Here is a 26,831-nt window from a genome sequence, read left to right as displayed (position 1 = left end):
CACCCCCCCCCCCCCCCACCCCCCCCCCCCCCCACCCCCCCCCCCCCCCACCCCCCCCCCCCCCCACCCCCCCCCCCCCCCACCCCCCCCCCCCCCCACCCCCCCCCCCCCCCACCCCCCCCCCCCCCCACCCCCCCCCCCCCCCACCCCCCCCCCCCCCCACCCCCCCCCCCCCCCACCCCCCCCCCCCCCCACCCCCCCCCCCCCCCACCCCCCCCCCCCCCCACCCCCCCCCCCCCCCACCCCCCCCCCCCCCCACCCCCCCCCCCCCCCACCCCCCCCCCCCCCCACCCCCCCCCCCCCCCACCCCCCCCCCCCCCCACCCCCCCCCCCCCCCACCCCCCCCCCCCCCCACCCCCCCCCCCCCCCACCCCCCCCCCCCCCCACCCCCCCCCCCCCCCACCCCCCCCCCCCCCCACCCCCCCCCCCCCCCACCCCCCCCCCCCCCCACCCCCCCCCCCCCCCACCCCCCCCCCCCCCCACCCCCCCCCCCCCCCACCCCCCCCCCCCCCCACCCCCCCCCCCCCCCACCCCCCCCCCCCCCCACCCCCCCCCCCCCCCACCCCCCCCCCCCCCCACCCCCCCCCCCCCCCACCCCCCCCCCCCCCCACCCCCCCCCCCCCCCACCCCCCCCCCCCCCCACCCCCCCCCCCCCCCACCCCCCCCCCCCCCCACCCCCCCCCCCCCCCACCCCCCCCCCCCCCCACCCCCCCCCCCCCCCACCCCCCCCCCCCCCCACCCCCCCCCCCCCCCACCCCCCCCCCCCCCCACCCCCCCCCCCCCCCACCCCCCCCCCCCCCCACCCCCCCCCCCCCCCACCCCCCCCCCCCCCCACCCCCCCCCCCCCCCACCCCCCCCCCCCCCCACCCCCCCCCCCCCCCACCCCCCCCCCCCCCCACCCCCCCCCCCCCCCACCCCCCCCCCCCCCCACCCCCCCCCCCCCCCACCCCCCCCCCCCCCCACCCCCCCCCCCCCCCACCCCCCCCCCCCCCCACCCCCCCCCCCCCCCACCCCCCCCCCCCCCCACCCCCCCCCCCCCCCACCCCCCCCCCCCCCCACCCCCCCCCCCCCCCACCCCCCCCCCCCCCCACCCCCCCCCCCCCCCACCCCCCCCCCCCCCCACCCCCCCCCCCCCCCACCCCCCCCCCCCCCCACCCCCCCCCCCCCCCACCCCCCCCCCCCCCCACCCCCCCCCCCCCCCACCCCCCCCCCCCCCCACCCCCCCCCCCCCCCACCCCCCCCCCCCCCCACCCCCCCCCCCCCCCACCCCCCCCCCCCCCCACCCCCCCCCCCCCCCACCCCCCCCCCCCCCCACCCCCCCCCCCCCCCACCCCCCCCCCCCCCCACCCCCCCCCCCCCCCACCCCCCCCCCCCCCCACCCCCCCCCCCCCCCACCCCCCCCCCCCCCCACCCCCCCCCCCCCCCACCCCCCCCCCCCCCCACCCCCCCCCCCCCCCACCCCCCCCCCCCCCCACCCCCCCCCCCCCCCACCCCCCCCCCCCCCCACCCCCCCCCCCCCCCACCCCCCCCCCCCCCCACCCCCCCCCCCCCCCACCCCCCCCCCCCCCCACCCCCCCCCCCCCCCACCCCCCCCCCCCCCCACCCCCCCCCCCCCCCACCCCCCCCCCCCCCCACCCCCCCCCCCCCCCACCCCCCCCCCCCCCCACCCCCCCCCCCCCCCACCCCCCCCCCCCCCCACCCCCCCCCCCCCCCACCCCCCCCCCCCCCCACCCCCCCCCCCCCCCACCCCCCCCCCCCCCCACCCCCCCCCCCCCCCACCCCCCCCCCCCCCCACCCCCCCCCCCCCCCACCCCCCCCCCCCCCCACCCCCCCCCCCCCCCACCCCCCCCCCCCCCCACCCCCCCCCCCCCCCACCCCCCCCCCCCCCCACCCCCCCCCCCCCCCACCCCCCCCCCCCCCCACCCCCCCCCCCCCCCACCCCCCCCCCCCCCCACCCCCCCCCCCCCCCACCCCCCCCCCCCCCCACCCCCCCCCCCCCCCACCCCCCCCCCCCCCCACCCCCCCCCCCCCCCACCCCCCCCCCCCCCCACCCCCCCCCCCCCCCACCCCCCCCCCCCCCCACCCCCCCCCCCCCCCACCCCCCCCCCCCCCCACCCCCCCCCCCCCCCACCCCCCCCCCCCCCCACCCCCCCCCCCCCCCACCCCCCCCCCCCCCCACCCCCCCCCCCCCCCACCCCCCCCCCCCCCCACCCCCCCCCCCCCCCACCCCCCCCCCCCCCCACCCCCCCCCCCCCCCACCCCCCCCCCCCCCCACCCCCCCCCCCCCCCACCCCCCCCCCCCCCCACCCCCCCCCCCCCCCACCCCCCCCCCCCCCCACCCCCCCCCCCCCCCACCCCCCCCCCCCCCCACCCCCCCCCCCCCCCACCCCCCCCCCCCCCCACCCCCCCCCCCCCCCACCCCCCCCCCCCCCCACCCCCCCCCCCCCCCACCCCCCCCCCCCCCCACCCCCCCCCCCCCCCACCCCCCCCCCCCCCCACCCCCCCCCCCCCCCACCCCCCCCCCCCCCCACCCCCCCCCCCCCCCACCCCCCCCCCCCCCCACCCCCCCCCCCCCCCACCCCCCCCCCCCCCCACCCCCCCCCCCCCCCACCCCCCCCCCCCCCCACCCCCCCCCCCCCCCACCCCCCCCCCCCCCCACCCCCCCCCCCCCCCACCCCCCCCCCCCCCCACCCCCCCCCCCCCCCACCCCCCCCCCCCCCCACCCCCCCCCCCCCCCACCCCCCCCCCCCCCCACCCCCCCCCCCCCCCACCCCCCCCCCCCCCCACCCCCCCCCCCCCCCACCCCCCCCCCCCCCCACCCCCCCCCCCCCCCACCCCCCCCCCCCCCCACCCCCCCCCCCCCCCACCCCCCCCCCCCCCCACCCCCCCCCCCCCCCACCCCCCCCCCCCCCCACCCCCCCCCCCCCCCACCCCCCCCCCCCCCCACCCCCCCCCCCCCCCACCCCCCCCCCCCCCCACCCCCCCCCCCCCCCACCCCCCCCCCCCCCCACCCCCCCCCCCCCCCACCCCCCCCCCCCCCCACCCCCCCCCCCCCCCACCCCCCCCCCCCCCCACCCCCCCCCCCCCCCACCCCCCCCCCCCCCCACCCCCCCCCCCCCCCACCCCCCCCCCCCCCCACCCCCCCCCCCCCCCACCCCCCCCCCCCCCCACCCCCCCCCCCCCCCACCCCCCCCCCCCCCCACCCCCCCCCCCCCCCACCCCCCCCCCCCCCCACCCCCCCCCCCCCCCACCCCCCCCCCCCCCCACCCCCCCCCCCCCCCACCCCCCCCCCCCCCCACCCCCCCCCCCCCCCACCCCCCCCCCCCCCCACCCCCCCCCCCCCCCACCCCCCCCCCCCCCCACCCCCCCCCCCCCCCACCCCCCCCCCCCCCCACCCCCCCCCCCCCCCACCCCCCCCCCCCCCCACCCCCCCCCCCCCCCACCCCCCCCCCCCCCCACCCCCCCCCCCCCCCACCCCCCCCCCCCCCCACCCCCCCCCCCCCCCACCCCCCCCCCCCCCCACCCCCCCCCCCCCCCACCCCCCCCCCCCCCCACCCCCCCCCCCCCCCACCCCCCCCCCCCCCCACCCCCCCCCCCCCCCACCCCCCCCCCCCCCCACCCCCCCCCCCCCCCACCCCCCCCCCCCCCCACCCCCCCCCCCCCCCACCCCCCCCCCCCCCCACCCCCCCCCCCCCCCACCCCCCCCCCCCCCCACCCCCCCCCCCCCCCACCCCCCCCCCCCCCCACCCCCCCCCCCCCCCACCCCCCCCCCCCCCCACCCCCCCCCCCCCCCACCCCCCCCCCCCCCCACCCCCCCCCCCCCCCACCCCCCCCCCCCCCCACCCCCCCCCCCCCCCACCCCCCCCCCCCCCCACCCCCCCCCCCCCCCACCCCCCCCCCCCCCCACCCCCCCCCCCCCCCACCCCCCCCCCCCCCCACCCCCCCCCCCCCCCACCCCCCCCCCCCCCCACCCCCCCCCCCCCCCACCCCCCCCCCCCCCCACCCCCCCCCCCCCCCACCCCCCCCCCCCCCCACCCCCCCCCCCCCCCACCCCCCCCCCCCCCCACCCCCCCCCCCCCCCACCCCCCCCCCCCCCCACCCCCCCCCCCCCCCACCCCCCCCCCCCCCCACCCCCCCCCCCCCCCACCCCCCCCCCCCCCCACCCCCCCCCCCCCCCACCCCCCCCCCCCCCCACCCCCCCCCCCCCCCACCCCCCCCCCCCCCCACCCCCCCCCCCCCCCACCCCCCCCCCCCCCCACCCCCCCCCCCCCCCACCCCCCCCCCCCCCCACCCCCCCCCCCCCCCACCCCCCCCCCCCCCCACCCCCCCCCCCCCCCACCCCCCCCCCCCCCCACCCCCCCCCCCCCCCACCCCCCCCCCCCCCCACCCCCCCCCCCCCCCACCCCCCCCCCCCCCCACCCCCCCCCCCCCCCACCCCCCCCCCCCCCCACCCCCCCCCCCCCCCACCCCCCCCCCCCCCCACCCCCCCCCCCCCCCACCCCCCCCCCCCCCCACCCCCCCCCCCCCCCACCCCCCCCCCCCCCCACCCCCCCCCCCCCCCACCCCCCCCCCCCCCCACCCCCCCCCCCCCCCACCCCCCCCCCCCCCCACCCCCCCCCCCCCCCACCCCCCCCCCCCCCCACCCCCCCCCCCCCCCACCCCCCCCCCCCCCCACCCCCCCCCCCCCCCACCCCCCCCCCCCCCCACCCCCCCCCCCCCCCACCCCCCCCCCCCCCCACCCCCCCCCCCCCCCACCCCCCCCCCCCCCCACCCCCCCCCCCCCCCACCCCCCCCCCCCCCCACCCCCCCCCCCCCCCACCCCCCCCCCCCCCCACCCCCCCCCCCCCCCACCCCCCCCCCCCCCCACCCCCCCCCCCCCCCACCCCCCCCCCCCCCCACCCCCCCCCCCCCCCACCCCCCCCCCCCCCCACCCCCCCCCCCCCCCACCCCCCCCCCCCCCCACCCCCCCCCCCCCCCACCCCCCCCCCCCCCCACCCCCCCCCCCCCCCACCCCCCCCCCCCCCCACCCCCCCCCCCCCCCACCCCCCCCCCCCCCCACCCCCCCCCCCCCCCACCCCCCCCCCCCCCCACCCCCCCCCCCCCCCACCCCCCCCCCCCCCCACCCCCCCCCCCCCCCACCCCCCCCCCCCCCCACCCCCCCCCCCCCCCACCCCCCCCCCCCCCCACCCCCCCCCCCCCCCACCCCCCCCCCCCCCCACCCCCCCCCCCCCCCACCCCCCCCCCCCCCCACCCCCCCCCCCCCCCACCCCCCCCCCCCCCCACCCCCCCCCCCCCCCACCCCCCCCCCCCCCCACCCCCCCCCCCCCCCACCCCCCCCCCCCCCCACCCCCCCCCCCCCCCACCCCCCCCCCCCCCCACCCCCCCCCCCCCCCACCCCCCCCCCCCCCCACCCCCCCCCCCCCCCACCCCCCCCCCCCCCCACCCCCCCCCCCCCCCACCCCCCCCCCCCCCCACCCCCCCCCCCCCCCACCCCCCCCCCCCCCCACCCCCCCCCCCCCCCACCCCCCCCCCCCCCCACCCCCCCCCCCCCCCACCCCCCCCCCCCCCCACCCCCCCCCCCCCCCACCCCCCCCCCCCCCCACCCCCCCCCCCCCCCACCCCCCCCCCCCCCCACCCCCCCCCCCCCCCACCCCCCCCCCCCCCCACCCCCCCCCCCCCCCACCCCCCCCCCCCCCCACCCCCCCCCCCCCCCACCCCCCCCCCCCCCCACCCCCCCCCCCCCCCACCCCCCCCCCCCCCCACCCCCCCCCCCCCCCACCCCCCCCCCCCCCCACCCCCCCCCCCCCCCACCCCCCCCCCCCCCCACCCCCCCCCCCCCCCACCCCCCCCCCCCCCCACCCCCCCCCCCCCCCACCCCCCCCCCCCCCCACCCCCCCCCCCCCCCACCCCCCCCCCCCCCCACCCCCCCCCCCCCCCACCCCCCCCCCCCCCCACCCCCCCCCCCCCCCACCCCCCCCCCCCCCCACCCCCCCCCCCCCCCACCCCCCCCCCCCCCCACCCCCCCCCCCCCCCACCCCCCCCCCCCCCCACCCCCCCCCCCCCCCACCCCCCCCCCCCCCCACCCCCCCCCCCCCCCACCCCCCCCCCCCCCCACCCCCCCCCCCCCCCACCCCCCCCCCCCCCCACCCCCCCCCCCCCCCACCCCCCCCCCCCCCCACCCCCCCCCCCCCCCACCCCCCCCCCCCCCCACCCCCCCCCCCCCCCACCCCCCCCCCCCCCCACCCCCCCCCCCCCCCACCCCCCCCCCCCCCCACCCCCCCCCCCCCCCACCCCCCCCCCCCCCCACCCCCCCCCCCCCCCACCCCCCCCCCCCCCCACCCCCCCCCCCCCCCACCCCCCCCCCCCCCCACCCCCCCCCCCCCCCACCCCCCCCCCCCCCCACCCCCCCCCCCCCCCACCCCCCCCCCCCCCCACCCCCCCCCCCCCCCACCCCCCCCCCCCCCCACCCCCCCCCCCCCCCACCCCCCCCCCCCCCCACCCCCCCCCCCCCCCACCCCCCCCCCCCCCCACCCCCCCCCCCCCCCACCCCCCCCCCCCCCCACCCCCCCCCCCCCCCACCCCCCCCCCCCCCCACCCCCCCCCCCCCCCACCCCCCCCCCCCCCCACCCCCCCCCCCCCCCACCCCCCCCCCCCCCCACCCCCCCCCCCCCCCACCCCCCCCCCCCCCCACCCCCCCCCCCCCCCACCCCCCCCCCCCCCCACCCCCCCCCCCCCCCACCCCCCCCCCCCCCCACCCCCCCCCCCCCCCACCCCCCCCCCCCCCCACCCCCCCCCCCCCCCACCCCCCCCCCCCCCCACCCCCCCCCCCCCCCACCCCCCCCCCCCCCCACCCCCCCCCCCCCCCACCCCCCCCCCCCCCCACCCCCCCCCCCCCCCACCCCCCCCCCCCCCCACCCCCCCCCCCCCCCACCCCCCCCCCCCCCCACCCCCCCCCCCCCCCACCCCCCCCCCCCCCCACCCCCCCCCCCCCCCACCCCCCCCCCCCCCCACCCCCCCCCCCCCCCACCCCCCCCCCCCCCCACCCCCCCCCCCCCCCACCCCCCCCCCCCCCCACCCCCCCCCCCCCCCACCCCCCCCCCCCCCCACCCCCCCCCCCCCCCACCCCCCCCCCCCCCCACCCCCCCCCCCCCCCACCCCCCCCCCCCCCCACCCCCCCCCCCCCCCACCCCCCCCCCCCCCCACCCCCCCCCCCCCCCACCCCCCCCCCCCCCCACCCCCCCCCCCCCCCACCCCCCCCCCCCCCCACCCCCCCCCCCCCCCACCCCCCCCCCCCCCCACCCCCCCCCCCCCCCACCCCCCCCCCCCCCCACCCCCCCCCCCCCCCACCCCCCCCCCCCCCCACCCCCCCCCCCCCCCACCCCCCCCCCCCCCCACCCCCCCCCCCCCCCACCCCCCCCCCCCCCCACCCCCCCCCCCCCCCACCCCCCCCCCCCCCCACCCCCCCCCCCCCCCACCCCCCCCCCCCCCCACCCCCCCCCCCCCCCACCCCCCCCCCCCCCCACCCCCCCCCCCCCCCACCCCCCCCCCCCCCCACCCCCCCCCCCCCCCACCCCCCCCCCCCCCCACCCCCCCCCCCCCCCACCCCCCCCCCCCCCCACCCCCCCCCCCCCCCACCCCCCCCCCCCCCCACCCCCCCCCCCCCCCACCCCCCCCCCCCCCCACCCCCCCCCCCCCCCACCCCCCCCCCCCCCCACCCCCCCCCCCCCCCACCCCCCCCCCCCCCCACCCCCCCCCCCCCCCACCCCCCCCCCCCCCCACCCCCCCCCCCCCCCACCCCCCCCCCCCCCCACCCCCCCCCCCCCCCACCCCCCCCCCCCCCCACCCCCCCCCCCCCCCACCCCCCCCCCCCCCCACCCCCCCCCCCCCCCACCCCCCCCCCCCCCCACCCCCCCCCCCCCCCACCCCCCCCCCCCCCCACCCCCCCCCCCCCCCACCCCCCCCCCCCCCCACCCCCCCCCCCCCCCACCCCCCCCCCCCCCCACCCCCCCCCCCCCCCACCCCCCCCCCCCCCCACCCCCCCCCCCCCCCACCCCCCCCCCCCCCCACCCCCCCCCCCCCCCACCCCCCCCCCCCCCCACCCCCCCCCCCCCCCACCCCCCCCCCCCCCCACCCCCCCCCCCCCCCACCCCCCCCCCCCCCCACCCCCCCCCCCCCCCACCCCCCCCCCCCCCCACCCCCCCCCCCCCCCACCCCCCCCCCCCCCCACCCCCCCCCCCCCCCACCCCCCCCCCCCCCCACCCCCCCCCCCCCCCACCCCCCCCCCCCCCCACCCCCCCCCCCCCCCACCCCCCCCCCCCCCCACCCCCCCCCCCCCCCACCCCCCCCCCCCCCCACCCCCCCCCCCCCCCACCCCCCCCCCCCCCCACCCCCCCCCCCCCCCACCCCCCCCCCCCCCCACCCCCCCCCCCCCCCACCCCCCCCCCCCCCCACCCCCCCCCCCCCCCACCCCCCCCCCCCCCCACCCCCCCCCCCCCCCACCCCCCCCCCCCCCCACCCCCCCCCCCCCCCACCCCCCCCCCCCCCCACCCCCCCCCCCCCCCACCCCCCCCCCCCCCCACCCCCCCCCCCCCCCACCCCCCCCCCCCCCCACCCCCCCCCCCCCCCACCCCCCCCCCCCCCCACCCCCCCCCCCCCCCACCCCCCCCCCCCCCCACCCCCCCCCCCCCCCACCCCCCCCCCCCCCCACCCCCCCCCCCCCCCACCCCCCCCCCCCCCCACCCCCCCCCCCCCCCACCCCCCCCCCCCCCCACCCCCCCCCCCCCCCACCCCCCCCCCCCCCCACCCCCCCCCCCCCCCACCCCCCCCCCCCCCCACCCCCCCCCCCCCCCACCCCCCCCCCCCCCCACCCCCCCCCCCCCCCACCCCCCCCCCCCCCCACCCCCCCCCCCCCCCACCCCCCCCCCCCCCCACCCCCCCCCCCCCCCACCCCCCCCCCCCCCCACCCCCCCCCCCCCCCACCCCCCCCCCCCCCCACCCCCCCCCCCCCCCACCCCCCCCCCCCCCCACCCCCCCCCCCCCCCACCCCCCCCCCCCCCCACCCCCCCCCCCCCCCACCCCCCCCCCCCCCCACCCCCCCCCCCCCCCACCCCCCCCCCCCCCCACCCCCCCCCCCCCCCACCCCCCCCCCCCCCCACCCCCCCCCCCCCCCACCCCCCCCCCCCCCCACCCCCCCCCCCCCCCACCCCCCCCCCCCCCCACCCCCCCCCCCCCCCACCCCCCCCCCCCCCCACCCCCCCCCCCCCCCACCCCCCCCCCCCCCCACCCCCCCCCCCCCCCACCCCCCCCCCCCCCCACCCCCCCCCCCCCCCACCCCCCCCCCCCCCCACCCCCCCCCCCCCCCACCCCCCCCCCCCCCCACCCCCCCCCCCCCCCACCCCCCCCCCCCCCCACCCCCCCCCCCCCCCACCCCCCCCCCCCCCCACCCCCCCCCCCCCCCACCCCCCCCCCCCCCCACCCCCCCCCCCCCCCACCCCCCCCCCCCCCCACCCCCCCCCCCCCCCACCCCCCCCCCCCCCCACCCCCCCCCCCCCCCACCCCCCCCCCCCCCCACCCCCCCCCCCCCCCACCCCCCCCCCCCCCCACCCCCCCCCCCCCCCACCCCCCCCCCCCCCCACCCCCCCCCCCCCCCACCCCCCCCCCCCCCCACCCCCCCCCCCCCCCACCCCCCCCCCCCCCCACCCCCCCCCCCCCCCACCCCCCCCCCCCCCCACCCCCCCCCCCCCCCACCCCCCCCCCCCCCCACCCCCCCCCCCCCCCACCCCCCCCCCCCCCCACCCCCCCCCCCCCCCACCCCCCCCCCCCCCCACCCCCCCCCCCCCCCACCCCCCCCCCCCCCCACCCCCCCCCCCCCCCACCCCCCCCCCCCCCCACCCCCCCCCCCCCCCACCCCCCCCCCCCCCCACCCCCCCCCCCCCCCACCCCCCCCCCCCCCCACCCCCCCCCCCCCCCACCCCCCCCCCCCCCCACCCCCCCCCCCCCCCACCCCCCCCCCCCCCCACCCCCCCCCCCCCCCACCCCCCCCCCCCCCCACCCCCCCCCCCCCCCACCCCCCCCCCCCCCCACCCCCCCCCCCCCCCACCCCCCCCCCCCCCCACCCCCCCCCCCCCCCACCCCCCCCCCCCCCCACCCCCCCCCCCCCCCACCCCCCCCCCCCCCCACCCCCCCCCCCCCCCACCCCCCCCCCCCCCCACCCCCCCCCCCCCCCACCCCCCCCCCCCCCCACCCCCCCCCCCCCCCACCCCCCCCCCCCCCCACCCCCCCCCCCCCCCACCCCCCCCCCCCCCCACCCCCCCCCCCCCCCACCCCCCCCCCCCCCCACCCCCCCCCCCCCCCACCCCCCCCCCCCCCCACCCCCCCCCCCCCCCACCCCCCCCCCCCCCCACCCCCCCCCCCCCCCACCCCCCCCCCCCCCCACCCCCCCCCCCCCCCACCCCCCCCCCCCCCCACCCCCCCCCCCCCCCACCCCCCCCCCCCCCCACCCCCCCCCCCCCCCACCCCCCCCCCCCCCCACCCCCCCCCCCCCCCACCCCCCCCCCCCCCCACCCCCCCCCCCCCCCACCCCCCCCCCCCCCCACCCCCCCCCCCCCCCACCCCCCCCCCCCCCCACCCCCCCCCCCCCCCACCCCCCCCCCCCCCCACCCCCCCCCCCCCCCACCCCCCCCCCCCCCCACCCCCCCCCCCCCCCACCCCCCCCCCCCCCCACCCCCCCCCCCCCCCACCCCCCCCCCCCCCCACCCCCCCCCCCCCCCACCCCCCCCCCCCCCCACCCCCCCCCCCCCCCACCCCCCCCCCCCCCCACCCCCCCCCCCCCCCACCCCCCCCCCCCCCCACCCCCCCCCCCCCCCACCCCCCCCCCCCCCCACCCCCCCCCCCCCCCACCCCCCCCCCCCCCCACCCCCCCCCCCCCCCACCCCCCCCCCCCCCCACCCCCCCCCCCCCCCACCCCCCCCCCCCCCCACCCCCCCCCCCCCCCACCCCCCCCCCCCCCCACCCCCCCCCCCCCCCACCCCCCCCCCCCCCCACCCCCCCCCCCCCCCACCCCCCCCCCCCCCCACCCCCCCCCCCCCCCACCCCCCCCCCCCCCCACCCCCCCCCCCCCCCACCCCCCCCCCCCCCCACCCCCCCCCCCCCCCACCCCCCCCCCCCCCCACCCCCCCCCCCCCCCACCCCCCCCCCCCCCCACCCCCCCCCCCCCCCACCCCCCCCCCCCCCCACCCCCCCCCCCCCCCACCCCCCCCCCCCCCCACCCCCCCCCCCCCCCACCCCCCCCCCCCCCCACCCCCCCCCCCCCCCACCCCCCCCCCCCCCCACCCCCCCCCCCCCCCACCCCCCCCCCCCCCCACCCCCCCCCCCCCCCACCCCCCCCCCCCCCCACCCCCCCCCCCCCCCACCCCCCCCCCCCCCCACCCCCCCCCCCCCCCACCCCCCCCCCCCCCCACCCCCCCCCCCCCCCACCCCCCCCCCCCCCCACCCCCCCCCCCCCCCACCCCCCCCCCCCCCCACCCCCCCCCCCCCCCACCCCCCCCCCCCCCCACCCCCCCCCCCCCCCACCCCCCCCCCCCCCCACCCCCCCCCCCCCCCACCCCCCCCCCCCCCCACCCCCCCCCCCCCCCACCCCCCCCCCCCCCCACCCCCCCCCCCCCCCACCCCCCCCCCCCCCCACCCCCCCCCCCCCCCACCCCCCCCCCCCCCCACCCCCCCCCCCCCCCACCCCCCCCCCCCCCCACCCCCCCCCCCCCCCACCCCCCCCCCCCCCCACCCCCCCCCCCCCCCACCCCCCCCCCCCCCCACCCCCCCCCCCCCCCACCCCCCCCCCCCCCCACCCCCCCCCCCCCCCACCCCCCCCCCCCCCCACCCCCCCCCCCCCCCACCCCCCCCCCCCCCCACCCCCCCCCCCCCCCACCCCCCCCCCCCCCCACCCCCCCCCCCCCCCACCCCCCCCCCCCCCCACCCCCCCCCCCCCCCACCCCCCCCCCCCCCCACCCCCCCCCCCCCCCACCCCCCCCCCCCCCCACCCCCCCCCCCCCCCACCCCCCCCCCCCCCCACCCCCCCCCCCCCCCACCCCCCCCCCCCCCCACCCCCCCCCCCCCCCACCCCCCCCCCCCCCCACCCCCCCCCCCCCCCACCCCCCCCCCCCCCCACCCCCCCCCCCCCCCACCCCCCCCCCCCCCCACCCCCCCCCCCCCCCACCCCCCCCCCCCCCCACCCCCCCCCCCCCCCACCCCCCCCCCCCCCCACCCCCCCCCCCCCCCACCCCCCCCCCCCCCCACCCCCCCCCCCCCCCACCCCCCCCCCCCCCCACCCCCCCCCCCCCCCACCCCCCCCCCCCCCCACCCCCCCCCCCCCCCACCCCCCCCCCCCCCCACCCCCCCCCCCCCCCACCCCCCCCCCCCCCCACCCCCCCCCCCCCCCACCCCCCCCCCCCCCCACCCCCCCCCCCCCCCACCCCCCCCCCCCCCCACCCCCCCCCCCCCCCACCCCCCCCCCCCCCCACCCCCCCCCCCCCCCACCCCCCCCCCCCCCCACCCCCCCCCCCCCCCACCCCCCCCCCCCCCCACCCCCCCCCCCCCCCACCCCCCCCCCCCCCCACCCCCCCCCCCCCCCACCCCCCCCCCCCCCCACCCCCCCCCCCCCCCACCCCCCCCCCCCCCCACCCCCCCCCCCCCCCACCCCCCCCCCCCCCCACCCCCCCCCCCCCCCACCCCCCCCCCCCCCCACCCCCCCCCCCCCCCACCCCCCCCCCCCCCCACCCCCCCCCCCCCCCACCCCCCCCCCCCCCCACCCCCCCCCCCCCCCACCCCCCCCCCCCCCCACCCCCCCCCCCCCCCACCCCCCCCCCCCCCCACACCCCCCCCCCCCCCACCCCCCCCCCCCCCCCACCGCCCCTTCCCCCCCACCCCCCCCCCCCCCCACCCCCCCCTCCCCCCACCACCCCCGCCCCCCAAAACCCCCCCCCCCCACCCACCCCCCCCCCCCACCCCCCCCCCCCCCCCCCCCCCCCATCCGCCCAACACACCCCCCCCCCCCTCCCCCCCCTCTCCCGCCCTCCCCCCCCCCCCCCCCACACCCCCCCCCCTCCTCCCCCCCCCCCCCCCCCCCCCCCCCCCCCCCTCCCCCCCCCCCCCCCCCCCCCCCCCCCCCCCCCCCAATTTTTAAAGCTAGTGACACCAAAATTTCAGAGTATCATCAGGAGACTGTCCTGATTATACCCCCCAAGTTTGGTGCAGTTTGGTTCAGGGGAGCCAAAGTTATGGACTCTCAAAGGTGTAGCCCCCATTCACTATTAGCTCCCATTGGAAACAATGGGGGATAGGGGCACCCCCTTTGAGGGTCCATGCCATTGGCCCCCCTGAACCAAACTGCACCAAACTTGATGGGCAACATCAGGACAGTCACCTGATGATACTCTGATAATTTGGTGCCGATACATCTCTCAAATACAAGCGCCCCCCTGCAGGCACCCCCCCCCAGAAATTTGCCCAAGATTCTTTGTTCTGCAGTGACTTAGCTGTATTGCTGTCACTGGGAATTTTCTGGTAGAGGGGCTGTGAAGTGCACATTTCAGAAGGTATGGTCACAAAACTTTCAGGTTGTCTTCAGGAGAGTCTCTTGATGACACCATCCAGGTTATAGGGGAATTTTGCCTCAGGGGGCTTAATTCTATGGGACCCAAAAAGGGTAGGGCCCATCTCCCACTTCCACCTGAAGTAAAGTTCCCCCCCAAAACCTGGATGGTGTCATCCAGAGACTCTCCTGAAGATAACACCCTGAAAGCTCTTTTGTGGGTTTATCAGTGAAAAATGTGCACTCCACAGCCCCCCCCAGAAATTCCCTATTGACAGCAATGCAGCTAAGTCACTGCAGAACAAAGAATCTTGTGCAAATTTAGGTGCTTGCAGGGGGTGTATTTGTAGATGTATTGGTACCAATATTTGAGCTGTATCATTGACTGTCCTGATGATACTCCCTCCAAGTTTGGTGCAAGCCAACTAGGGGCCAAAGTTATGGGACCCTGAAAAGGGTAGCCCTCATCTCCTTAGTTCTCATTGGAAAGAATAGGGGTAAGAGACACCACTTTTGGGGGTCCAGAACTTTGGCCCCCTCAAACCAAAATGCACCAAACTTGGAGGGTATCATCAGGACAGTCTCCTGATGAAAATTTGGTGCTGATATGTTTAAAAATGTCTCCCCTGCAGGCCGAAATGTGAAAAAAACACCAAAAAATAAAAACGCACTGTTGGGTAATCCGAATCCCATGGATTCGGATCTGTTAGGATTCGGACAGCTCAGATTCGGCTCCTGCTCGTCCGAATCCGTCCGAATCCGTGCAGATTCGGTAAAAATTCGGATTTGGACTGTCCGAATCTCCAACCCTAGTGGATTCTAATCGGGAGAACCAGGTTTGATTCCCTACTTCTCCACATGAGTGGCAGACTCTTATCTGGTGAACCAGATTGGTTTCCTCACTCCCACATTTCAGCTGGGTGACCTTGGGCCAGTCACAATTCTTTGGAACTCTCTCAGCCCCACCTACCTGACAAGGTGTCTGTTGCAGGGAGAGGAAAGGAAAGGATTTTGTAAGCTCCTTTGAGTCTCTTTACAGGAATGAAAGGTGGAGTATAAATCCAAACTACTACTACTACTACTACTACTACTACTACTACTACTACTACTTCTTCTTCTTCTTCTTCTTCTTCTTCTTCTTCTTCTTCTTCTTCTTCTTCTTCTTCTTCTTCTTCTTCTTCTTCTTCTTCTTCTTCTTCTTCTTCTTCTTCTAACATTTGTGTGATGGAGGTAAGGAGAGCACTCCTCCCTTAGTTCGCTCTTTGCTGCTGTGGAGAGGACTGGCTTCTGCTGAGTGATTCATTTATCCCAGAGTTTTATTTTCATTTCATTTCCCCCCCTTCAAGCTGGTGTTACTGAAAAAATGTTCCACCAATGAAGAAATCTGAGGACCTCTCTGGGTATGGAAAATTTACACTATTGAGAATCCATATTAGGTCTGACATTCAAAAGTCCATCCACACCCAGAAACTCCTGTAGTTCATGGCTAAGATCTTATTCATTTATTTGTTTATTTTATGTATTAAATTTATAAACCACCCTCCCCCAAGGGGTTCTGGGCAGTGAACAACAATAATAAATACAACTGAAAACACAGTTTAGATCCCTCTTTAACAGGCTGGAGGGGGTGCTTTGCAAGTATGGGGACATTAGTCATAATCTGAGGCTCATTCTGCACATGCAGAATAATGCACTTTCAAACTGCTTTCAGTGCTCTTTGAAGCTGTGTGGAATGGCAAAATCCACTTGCAAACAGTTGTGAAAGTGGTTTGAAAACGCATTATTTTGCATGTGCGGAAGGGGCCTGAGTCTAATAGGGATATAAACCTTTTAGAAATCAGAGTGGTCAAGTATGCTCTTACCTCTATTTCTGTCACAGTCACAGGAAATCGTCTGTTCATTGTGAAAGACAGTACAACTGCAAAGTTTTACTTAAGCGAGCAAGGGCATGTGGATTCTATGTCCTTCAGTTTGATGGTCTCCCAGTTGAGGCACCAGGACATATAGGCCCCTTCCGCACATGCAGAATAATGCACTTTCAATCCACTTTCAATGCCCTTTGAAGTTGGATTTTACTGTGTGAAATAGTGATACAATTGTGAAAGTGGATTGAATGTGAATTATTCTGCATGTGCGGAAGGGGCCATAATGTAACATTTCCCTGTCAGCCATCCATATGGCAGCAGAGATCAACCTTTTTTCAACCGTTTTGGTTACCTGGTTTGTTCTGGGTTGGAAACTCCCCCCCCCCCCCAATGTTTTGTTGCTGTTCATTTTCTGTGCCACCACAGGGCTTTTTCATTTTTTAAAAAATGAATGTGGCATAAGTCACTTATATATATATCATATAACATTGCAACAGAGTATGTAACAAGCTCTCTGAATTCCTAGATCTCATTTTTTTCAAACATATAATTTTAATTTATTTTTTATAGTCCCTTTCACTGTGCCTTTTCCAAACTTTCCCACCCACCTGGCAGCCATCCAGATTTTTCCTGTGATCTTTCCTTAAACTTTGATACCAAGTTGGTTTTGGAGAGATGAGGGAAGAAAACAGTAAAACTCTAGGAAGTGTGCAAACATGGCAGAATGTTGGGAGGAAGCAGGAAAAAGCTGCTTCCTAACAGCATCAAACTGAGGGCAAATAACCTGTGTGGAAATGGCCCAAGTATCTAGGCGTGCCTTCAAGTACTGGAAGAGCTGTGCCAGCTTTTTGTTTCTGGAGAACAAAATGAGGCAGGCAGAATTGTCTCTGATCTCCCTGTCATGTCTTTTTATGCATCTTTAGACCCTTTGACATAATATTTAGTTTGTCAAGTAATCACTGGTTGTTACCAGAGCACATCTCATAAGTTTTGCATCAAACAGTTTTTGAACAGAGAACAGAAGGACGCTTGTACTGTGATTTCTCAAATATTTGGAAATGCTGCTGTTAGCACCATTTTGAACATTGCAATACACATAACACTCAGCCTTTCAGCTGTTCTTGATGCAGGGGAAAGGTGTATTTTATTTTAGTATTATAGATGTAAAAGATGTTGCTGGATTGAATTTCCTGTAAGTGATTGACTGTATTGTGTTGGAAGCCCCCTATCCCCCACCTGACTTTGCAGAGGGTGGGGTATAAATTGAATAAAATAAATAAATAATAAACAAACATTTATGGACTGCCTTTAATTTAAAAAGTCCCAAAGACAGTTTACAGCAAAATAAAATGAAGCAAAAATAAACAAAAAACCCATAAAATACAAATAAATGTGATTAAATACAGTAAAGATTAAGGGAAACTGATTTCCCAGCAGTGCCACATGATTTGTATTGATCTTCTAGTTCAAAGGCCTTCTTGAAGGCAGGCCTTCAAATCTGTCTAGAAGACCTCAAGGGAATTTCTATCTCCTGAGGGGAGACAGTTGGCAGGCAACAACCAAAAAAGTTCTCTCCCGAGTTCTCACCAACTAAAGTTCTCACTGGTTCTCCAAATGAGGTGTATTTTTTCTTGAGGGATTTCCCTTTCCTTGTTTTTGGTACTTTAAAATAAATGGATGGCAGCAGTATAGATTTATTGACTATGTTTTGTTCCCACTCCAGGGACTCAAAATGCACAAAAATGAAAATGAAAAAATGAAATGCACGAAACAAAATGTACTTTCAATAAGACTGTGCAATCAAAGGAGGGTAGGGTAGGGTGGGCTGGGGTGTTGGGCGGGGGGGAGACTGATACTACACTGGAAGTGGCAGAAGGGTTGCAGTGATGTCTGTGCCACCAGTGCTATGCAAAATGGCACAGATACCAGTGCTGAGAAGCTTAATTTGGTGGCCAGTTACAGCACCCAAACCCAGAAGTTGGCCCTTGCGGTGATGGGCCTCTGCTGCAAATACTTACACCAGCATGGAGGGGGCATTCTAGGGGTGTTCCTGGAGGCAGAGCTGACATTAGTCGGCCCCTAGTGCACTTTCAGGCTAGGAACGTCCCCGCCTAGTGGCGCAGACTTACGCCACCAAAAAATGTGGCATAAGTCACTTTATGCTATTGGCTTTCCTGGGGGAGTAAAAGTTTCCCCTTCCGCCTCGGCACCCAGAGTTGCTGCCCCTGGCGGCCACTCCACTTTTTCCTCCCTTGGATTGAGTTGATAACTACCTGATAGATCCCTTTTCAGCCTTAACACAAGTGCCTGGTGCTGCTTCTATTGCTATGACTCAGGTAGTTGCAGGCTAAAAGCCAAAGGGCTCTGAGCCCTGTGGCAGTTCCTCCGGCCTTATTCAAACTGCAGAAAGAGAAGGACAAATATTCCTTATTTAGCTGCTTTATTTAGCTGCTTTAAATGTTTCAAATTTTCTTCTTCACTTGCAGCTGCGTCTAAAGAAAAATGATAAAATCAGCAAGTCTTGGCAGAAAGGAAGCAGGAAAAACAGTCACAAGATTAAAAACAAACAATGAAACCAACATGAAACCTAAACAGAATAATCAATTGAAAACGGGGAACATTAAAAACAAATTAAAAGTCATCCTGTAAGACTTTTTTGGAATGAAAACCTCTTTAAACTTGAAGGCCTCGAAGTAGTGATGCAAACCTTACCTCCAGAGGGAGGGAATTCCATAACGGGGTGGAGGGGGGAGGCGACTGCTGCTGAAAAGGCTCTTTGGCACCCCCCCCTCAACTTGAGATAAGGCAGGTTCCCTCTGCCATCCATCAAGTCTCAATGCCATTGATCTCAAGGCAGTCAAGCACTAGAGATTTCAAATGCCCCTGAAATGGCAGCATGATAAGGGGCTGTGGTTGAAAATTCAAGGCTAGGGTATGAAGAAGGTAGCATTTATTCCTTATTTCAGCACTTGCCTTTGCTTGAATGACAGCTACTGAAGTCACTTGAAATTTCATTCTGCTGTTACCATTCGTAATTCAACAATCTGTAATCTTTTCAGACAACTGGCTGAAGAAAAATACCAGGAAAATCTCAGACGAATGCAGGAGCTCAGATCCCGTAACTTTCACCAAGTGAATATAGATGTCCTTCATGTACGGATGGATACTGTTCTTTGCTTTACTTTTCTAAAATCCAGCCAGTTTATTTACAGTATTTCTTATCTTTTATAGCTTTTCTCAGACAGAGGATCTCTGAGCCCTCAAAATTACAATGCAGTCAGTATTCCAAGGGGTAGGCTAGATCAGTTGGAAGTCAACTGTAACCCCAAAATTTAAAGCATTTCAAGCAGACAATTCAGTTGAGTTGGGCACTACAGAAAGCTTGCATTTTATCTTTTTTTCACTGTAAAGTCACAGCTGATTTAAAGCTATCTCGTAAGATAATCAAGGTAAGAGACTTTGAGAGGTGGTTTGCTGCTGCCTTTCTCAGCATCAAGATCCTGGTATTGCTTGGTGGTCTCATATCTGAATATTGACCAGTGCTGACCCCGCTTAACTTCTGAGATCTGTTAACATCAGCCTAACCTGGGCTATCCAAGTCAGTAGCTTTTACAGTGGAAAATTTGTTTTGTACTGTGGCCAGAAATAAGATCAAACCACTTATGAATGTTTCCTGATACAAGCAAATAGAATTTTATGTTTAGATAGGAGCCTCCACAAGTTGTTGTCTAATGCTGAGGTCAGTTATATAAGCAGAAAGCTCTCCTTCATTGTCTTTGCAATTCCAGAACTTGCATTAATTAAGTCGTACTTTGGTGAGGCAAGCTATCTTGAAAGCCAAGAATAAATAATACATGCACAACTAAGGGCATGAAAATCACAGGGAAGGAAGTTGGATCTTTCAATAATATCCTTTCTATTTTGAAAATTAATAATTTGGACAATCACAAAAACACAGAGTGGCTCTTAACACTAGTAAGCAATCCTATGCGCAAGACTGATTTCAAAGTTCCAGGAGGGCTGTGGGCAACTCTAATGTATTTGTGTTCTAGGTTTTATGGGACACAGCCAAATATACCACACTTAAATATCAGACAGCAGAGCTCGCTTTACTTATTTGTTAACAAGACTTTCTGGGTATTGTATTCATGTGCTTCTTGAAGACAAATTCACTGAGGCTTAATGAGTCACCAAAACTTAGTTCAACTATGTCACTCTCATTGATCACAGAAATGATGATCATGGTTTTCATTAAGTTAATCAGCCAAAGGCACTTGTCAGTTGGCCACTAGGCATGTTTAAGCTAAATTTGAAGAGTATTTTGAAATAAAATAATTCTTTTAAAACCATTCTGTTCTGTTCCAGGCAGAATATCTGCTACATCATTACCCCATTATGGGCTGCTAAAAGTTTGTATTTGTCTTTACTTTGAATAAGGAAGCTGATCAACAGATTGCAAAGTGTCTGATTACATCTCAGCCAGTCACTACATTGGACTACCTATCTATAGGACGTAATAAGCCAGAAGACAGTGAAACACCAGAAAGACTCTGCATGTCTGAACCAGTGGAGCATGGTAAGAATGTGATACAATTAGGGGAACAAAATTTCATAAATCTTCAGAAGGTAGAACAATGAAGAGAAAGAAAGGGGTAATTTCACTCCCATTCCTGTGCAAACTACACCAGTTCTGGATCAGAAATGGCTCAAGATTGGGGGGCAGGATCCCCACGATCCTTGTGCCTGCTGATTAAATGATTGAATTTGAGAGGATTCATGTTTCTAGTACATCTGTTAGGAAATGTACAAATAATTTGCACAAAAAATAGCTAACAGTACAAAGACTGAATAATGTAACAGTTTTCAGAGGCATAGCAACGGGGAAAAGTGCCCGGTGCCCTGGTGCTTCCTCCACACCCGCCCCGGAACGCCCCCGTCCCACCCCTCCACGCTCCTGGAACACCCCCTCCATGCCTCCGAAAAGCCCTCACCACACCCCCACGGGGGCGCACGCCGGGTGCATCGCCCCCCGTCCCCTTGGAGCTACGCCTCTGAACAGTTTACTAGATTAACACAATCACAATAACCTTTATTGGCATAAAGTATAAGAAGGTAATTATACACTGTGTTAAGTTTAAAAGAGATCATATATGCCATCTATGGGTTTTATATTCCATCGTGATAGTTCATTTATAGAAGATATAAAATGGATTAATAGGCTTTAACTGTTCAGTTATAATATATATTTATAAAACAACTACAATACAACTATGTTTAAAATCCGAAATCAGCTTGTATCTGACTCTTCCCTATTTGCTGCTGTTTAGCAAAAGATAAAACCATTCCCCATGGTCTATAGATAGTATTTACTAATAAAACTACAGGATAAATGAATTTCCATCATACTAGATTAACAATGTGAACCACATCTACTATGGGGCTATGATGCCTCTCATTCCCCTAGACCATACTTGCTCAAGTATGAGTCACCAATCAACATTCTCTAGATTACATTCAACATTCTCAAGTACACAAGATTCTCAAGTACACTAGATTCTCAAGTACACAAGATTCTCTAGATTAAACTAAAAACCCATTAATGAGCGACCAGAATCCAGTGTAATCTGGCTTCGAATTAATCTTCAGAGGTTTCTGTAGTCATGGTATTTTTACAATTCAACAGTTTTGTTCCATATCAAGTCATTCGTAGAGTTCCATTCGTAGAGTTCAAATGGGACCACGTTGATCTCTGCGCTGCTAATCTCTGGCCGCAAAATGTCCTTCAAACTCTCTCTTTGTATTTGTGTACAATAAGGACATGTTTAAAAAGTAGCCTTTGCAAAGTTAAAATCAGATTGAATGGGGAAAGAGCTCCAATACCAATATTGCTCTTCCAGGTGAGGAAATGGAGTCTCTGACTTAGTATTCGTGATTGACTCCCCTGTGACAAGCAGATGAGGAAGGGGCACTGTTGTTGCTCAAACACAGGAGTCCTGTATCCTAAAATTAATGTGGGTATGGAAGTCTGTGTTTATGGTTTCATCACCAAGAGACAATCCAGAAGTTCAATCTAAAGCCAAGCTCTTTGTATTCTTTTATTTAAGCTACCTTGATAATTTGATTGAAAGGTGAAATGCGATCAATACGTAATTATATTTTTATGCTAGAACTTCCCTTCACTTTGAACCCAAACCCATTTGGTCTAAACCAGTGATGGCTAACCTTTTCGAGACTGAGTGCCCAAATTGCAACCCAAAACCCACTTATTTATCGCAAAGTGCCAACACGGCAATTTAACCTGAATACTGAGGTTTTAGTTTAGAAAAAATGGTTGGCTCCGAGGCGCACGTTACTCGGGAGTAAGCTTGGTGAAGCAACCGTGCAATGCTTCAAATGGGTGAATCACGACCCTAGGAGGGTTTACTCAGAAGCATGCCCCATTGCCAGCAACTGATCTTACTCCCAAGTAAAGGATTGTGCCCAGGCTAGCCTAGATATGTGTGTGGGGGGTGATTTTCCGCCCCCCCCCACATGATGAACTCTGTGCACGTGTGCCCACAGAAAGGGCTCTGAGTTCCACCTCTGGCACCCGTGCCATAGGATCTCCACCGCTGGTCTAAACCAAGAAAATGGAAGCAAATTCTTTGGGTGACTGATCCCAGTCCTTGTTCCTGCTATTGAAGGAGAAGGTTGTGATGTAGACAAACCTTTCTGAAACTGTCAAAATACAAAAGTTAAAAATGTAAACAATGTACCTATACAATATATTCTAAGTCAAGGGACATGCTGTAGAATCCTCACTAGTGGGCCATCTCTATTATATATTGGTGTTCTTACTATGTTTCTGTATCATTTCTTTTCAGTGTTCAAAGTGATTTACAATAAAACAAGCAAGTAAAAGCCCACTGGGAAACTGGCATATTAAAACACTGATACACTTAAACACCTTTTAAACCAAGGAGGGAAAAAACCTGCCTAAACAATGCAGCCTTCTGCTACCACCTACACTGGGTCAGAGAAGAATGTCTCTTACATTACTCCACACCTCAGTCTACCTTAGAAAATCACTGGATCTGATGAAGCTATCTTCAGTTCTTAACTGTTAGGGTTTCTGAACAAAATTAAGTGGGTTTTTTTAAGACTGAGCATGGTTTTAGGGATTAGGGTAGCTGATTTAAATTCAGATTGTTCCATTTCTGTTGACTGCATATCTTTTTGGTTGAAGAGTATCATTCTTGTTTTAGTTTGTTTTGAAATGATCCACCGTGATTTTGATGTTGTTTATTCAACAGCTTTGCAATGCTTTTTTTTGCTATTTTAATATAAGCTGCCTTAAACTTGTTCAGTGTAATTGAACAAACAGAACAAATCCCTTTATTTTGATGTTATGATACTTGATCCATGTGAGGAACTATTAGCCTTCATCTCCTCTGTGTCCTAAGAGGCTAAGCAACTGCGTCTGAGAAAGCAATGGTGTCGTTACAAGGATAAATAAATAGCTAAAATGCTTCCCCACAAGGACAGAAAAGTGCTAGATTCTGGAATGTGCAGTGATCGCGCTGCTATCACAAAGACTAATGTGCTTTACAGCTTTGGATGATTCAGAAATTCAGGCATTGGAATATATTTGCCATGAGACATAGTATTGGGGCAGCCAACCTCCAAGTGGGGCCCAGAGCGTTCCTGGAATTTCAGCTTATTTCCAAACCACGGAGATCAGTGGAAAAGATGGCAGCTTCAGAGGATGAACACTCTGGTATCAACTCTTAACTGAGCTCTCTCTTCTTTCTGCCCTCCTCAAGCACCACCCCCAAATCATCAGGAATTTCCCAAGCCAGAGTTGGCCACCCCATGTGAGATTGCCACGCAGTACACAACTCAGAATGGTAGCCAGATTGCTATTAAACAAATGTAGACCAGAATGCTTCATCCATGTATTATCAAATCTCATATGTTGAAGTCTGTACAGAGTTGGACTAACATCTAGGATGCCTGGGTTCAAATCCCTGCTCATCCATGAAACTCCCTGGGTGACCTTGACCCAGTTACTTTCAGAATAACTTGCCTCTGGGGTTATTAACCTCAGGGCGGGGTCTGAAGTTTTCTTGAAATTCCTAGTGATCGTCACACTACAGAGATTAGTTCCCCTGAAGTAAATGGCAGCTTTGCAGGGCAGAATCCTAAAATTGTGACCCTACAGATCCACCCATCCAAAAAGGAGAAGGAAAAGGGGTTGTGGGGTGGGAAAGCTAGTGGGAAGGGGGAGGATGTCAAGAGTCATGTTTTTCCAGAATGGTCATTTTGCTTAGAGGGCTGGATCTGATAGATGAATTTGGTCAATTATGCATGTGCAGAGAGCAGTTTGAAACAGAGAGAGGCATCAGTTGGCTAAATATGAAGCACGTTGGAGATTGAGGTCTGTTTTTGGATATTCATCGTAGGATTTCCCTCCCCTCCCTTGCATGCCACCCCTCCCCCTCTCCTCCCTTGCATGCCACCCCTCCCTCCCTCCCCTCCCTCATTCCCGCTCTCTTGCATGCCACCCCTCTTTGCTAGGGTGGGTGGGCCATGTCCAGATGCCGGGTTCCCTCCCCCTCCCTCCCCTCCCTTGCATGCCACCCCTCCCTCGTCTCCCTCACTCCTCTTCCATTGCATGGCACCCCTCCCCCTCCCTCCCTCTGCTAGGGTGGGTGGGCCATGTCCAGATGCCGGGCTTCCTCCCTCCCCTCCCTTGCATGCCACCCCTCCCTCCCTCCCCTTGCATGCCATCCCTCTCTCCCCTCCCTCCACTAGGGTGGGTGGGCCATGTCTTGTAGGGGTGTTTTGTTGACTCCCGCCCAATCATATTTTCTAGACTGTAGTTTCCTCCTACATACATTTATGTTTTGTTTTTATATTTGTAAATAAAGTAAGTATTACCCAAGTGCCTTCGATCTCCAGTGCTCCCCAGAGAAATACTCCAAAGGGAACTACACCTGGATCACCCTGGAACATTTCTCTGCTTGAGGAAGTACAGAATACTTGCCATTATTAATAGATAGATAATATCAAGTGGTATGTGAGGGAGAGGGACTTTAAAATGCACCGAAATCAGTATTTTGAAAGAGGATGTTCTGTGTGACATTCTAAGTCAAGCCTCATCAACTTGTTCTCTCACAGTATCAGGAGAGAGAAATCTGTGTGGGAGGAAACCACGGTCTAGAAAATATGACCAGGCAAGAGTCAAAACATGAAAGTCAGGGACCCAAATGAACAAATGAAATAGAACTTGTGAGTGGCAGGGCAGAATGGCAGGGCAGGAGCTTGCAAGAATCAAATAAAAACAGCAGGCATGCAGCAGGCAGGAACTGGTTGCGCTTTCAAATCTATTTTTACTGAATTACGATGTATCAGACCTAACAAGTTTCCAGTATTACTGATATCTCCTTTTAACGCCATTTGAAAGCTCTGCTATATGCTTTGCAGATCTGTGCACAGTGATCTTAACATTCCTTGTTCGGGCATTCAAATGTCTCGGTGATCAGAGCGCCATGCATAGGGAATGAATGAGCAATTCAGGATATTAATATTCCAGTTGATCACACTGTATTCCAATCCAGTGTTTTGTATTACTCTTACTTTCAGTAAGAACATACCAAGGCAACAGTACAATCCTTAACAGATTTATACTCCTTTAAAGTAATCGATTCTAATTCTGCTCTGGATCCTACTGTGAATTAGGCAGTTAATAGCAAATATCTTATTAGAAATTATGTTTGTTTGTTTTTCCCTTGAGAAACACAAGACAATCTATTAAGGAAACTAATTATAGGTGGAGGGTCTGTAGTAGACTACCTGCTTTGCATGCAGAAAGACCCAGGCTCAGTCCTTGAGAGGTGTGGGGTTTTTTAAGATCAAGTAGTGGGTGATGGGTCAGATTACCCAGGCTCGCTCCATCTTGACTGATCTTGGAAAGTAAGCAAGGTCAGCCCTGGTTAGTATTTTAATGGGGCCCCTCTTTTTCTAATGGGACTCGCCGTCCCTCCCTCTTGGGGAGGATTTTAAATATGGGGTTTTGTTGGACGCCTCTTACTGTTCTTATCGCTGTTTTTAAAAGGTTTTAGCAATCATATTTAAAACTGTACTGAGATTTTATGTTGTACACCGCCCAGAGCCCCTTGGGGATGGGTTGGTTTAAAAATCTAAACAATAAGTAAATAAATAAATAAAATACTGGGGTTGCTACTGCAGAGGAAGGCGATGGCAAACCACCACTGTTAGTCTCTTGCTTTGACAATGCTGTATGGGGTTGCCATAAGTTCACTGTGACTTGGAGGCACTTTAAACACACACAGGTGATAGAAAAAACACTGTCTGAGACCCTGGAATGCTGCTGCCAGTCAGTGTAGATCACAGGTGTCAAACTTGTGGCCTTCCGGATGTTATGGACTACAGCTCCCATCATCCCCTGCCAGCATCATGCTGGCAGGGGATGATGGGAACTGTAGTCCATTACATCTGGAGGGCCGCAAGTTTGACACCTGTGGTATAGATCATACTAGGCTTTGATACACAAATGATCTGATTCAGTTTAAGGCAGCTTTATGTGTCCAAAAGCTTAACTACACTATTGGATTTGTTGAAATACGTGGGGAATTCTATAAATATTGGAACAAATAAAAATAAAGCAGGCCTGAAAGCGAAGCTAGGCTTTGCAAATCTTATTTCCCTGAAAAATATCTCCTGCATAAAATTTTTTGAGGGAAGATGCAAAGGGGTTTCGAAGAGTGAAGGAAGGAATGTATTGTCGAAGGCTTTCACGGCCAGAATCACTGGGGTGCTGCGTGCTTTCCGGGCTGTATGGCCGTGTTCTAGCAGCATTCTCTCCTGACGTTTCGCCTGCATCTGTGGCTGGCATCTTCAGAGGATCTGAATCCTGAAACAATCTCAAAATAGTATGATAACGATAATTTGATAATTACAATTGCTGTGGAAAGACCAGGACTGGCAAGGATTTATCTACTCTTTCAGAACGTATTTATAATTTTCTGACTCAGTGAACCTTTCTTCTGCCAGAGTTATCAAATATCAGATTGGTCGCACATTTCTTTAACAGGCTTACCATTCTGTTTCAGACTCAATGGCAACTCCAAGATTTCCCCTCAAAAAAATCTTTGTTTTCTGTCCTCTCTAAGTGTGACTCCTCAAGTTTGAATGGAATTAACAAAGGGGGTGATTGTGATAGCCTTCATGGGCAATATGTTATGAAGCAACCGTCACTCCTGCCTCCTCATACTAATATTGAAGAAATAATTTTGTCAAAGCTTAATAGATTAATATTTGCTAATATGAATTTGAATATTCACAAACATGAGGACAAGTTGATATTAGCCTGGGATGAT

General features: G+C 67.4%; 1 protein-coding gene across 1 annotated transcript in view; it reads left to right on the top strand.

The window, feature by feature from the left end:
* The first annotated feature begins 18,280 nt into the window (after positions 1-18,280).
* LOC125441134 (serine/threonine-protein kinase Nek11-like) overlaps positions 18,281-26,831 on the top strand; it is a 56,454-nt gene continuing 47,903 nt past the window's right edge. Inside the window, exons 1-2 of the mRNA XM_048511484.1 lie at positions 18,281-18,603; positions 19,888-20,026. Of these exons, the coding sequence (XP_048367441.1) occupies positions 18,550-18,603; positions 19,888-20,026 (193 nt within the window). The 5' untranslated portion in view covers positions 18,281-18,549. The remainder of the gene's footprint in view (positions 18,604-19,887; positions 20,027-26,831) is intronic.

This window comes from Sphaerodactylus townsendi, linkage group LG11, assembly GCF_021028975.2.
Source record: "Sphaerodactylus townsendi isolate TG3544 linkage group LG11, MPM_Stown_v2.3, whole genome shotgun sequence".
In the NCBI taxonomy this organism is placed as follows: Eukaryota; Metazoa; Chordata; class Lepidosauria; order Squamata; family Sphaerodactylidae; genus Sphaerodactylus; species Sphaerodactylus townsendi.
This window is presented reverse-complemented; position numbering and strand designations above follow the sequence as displayed.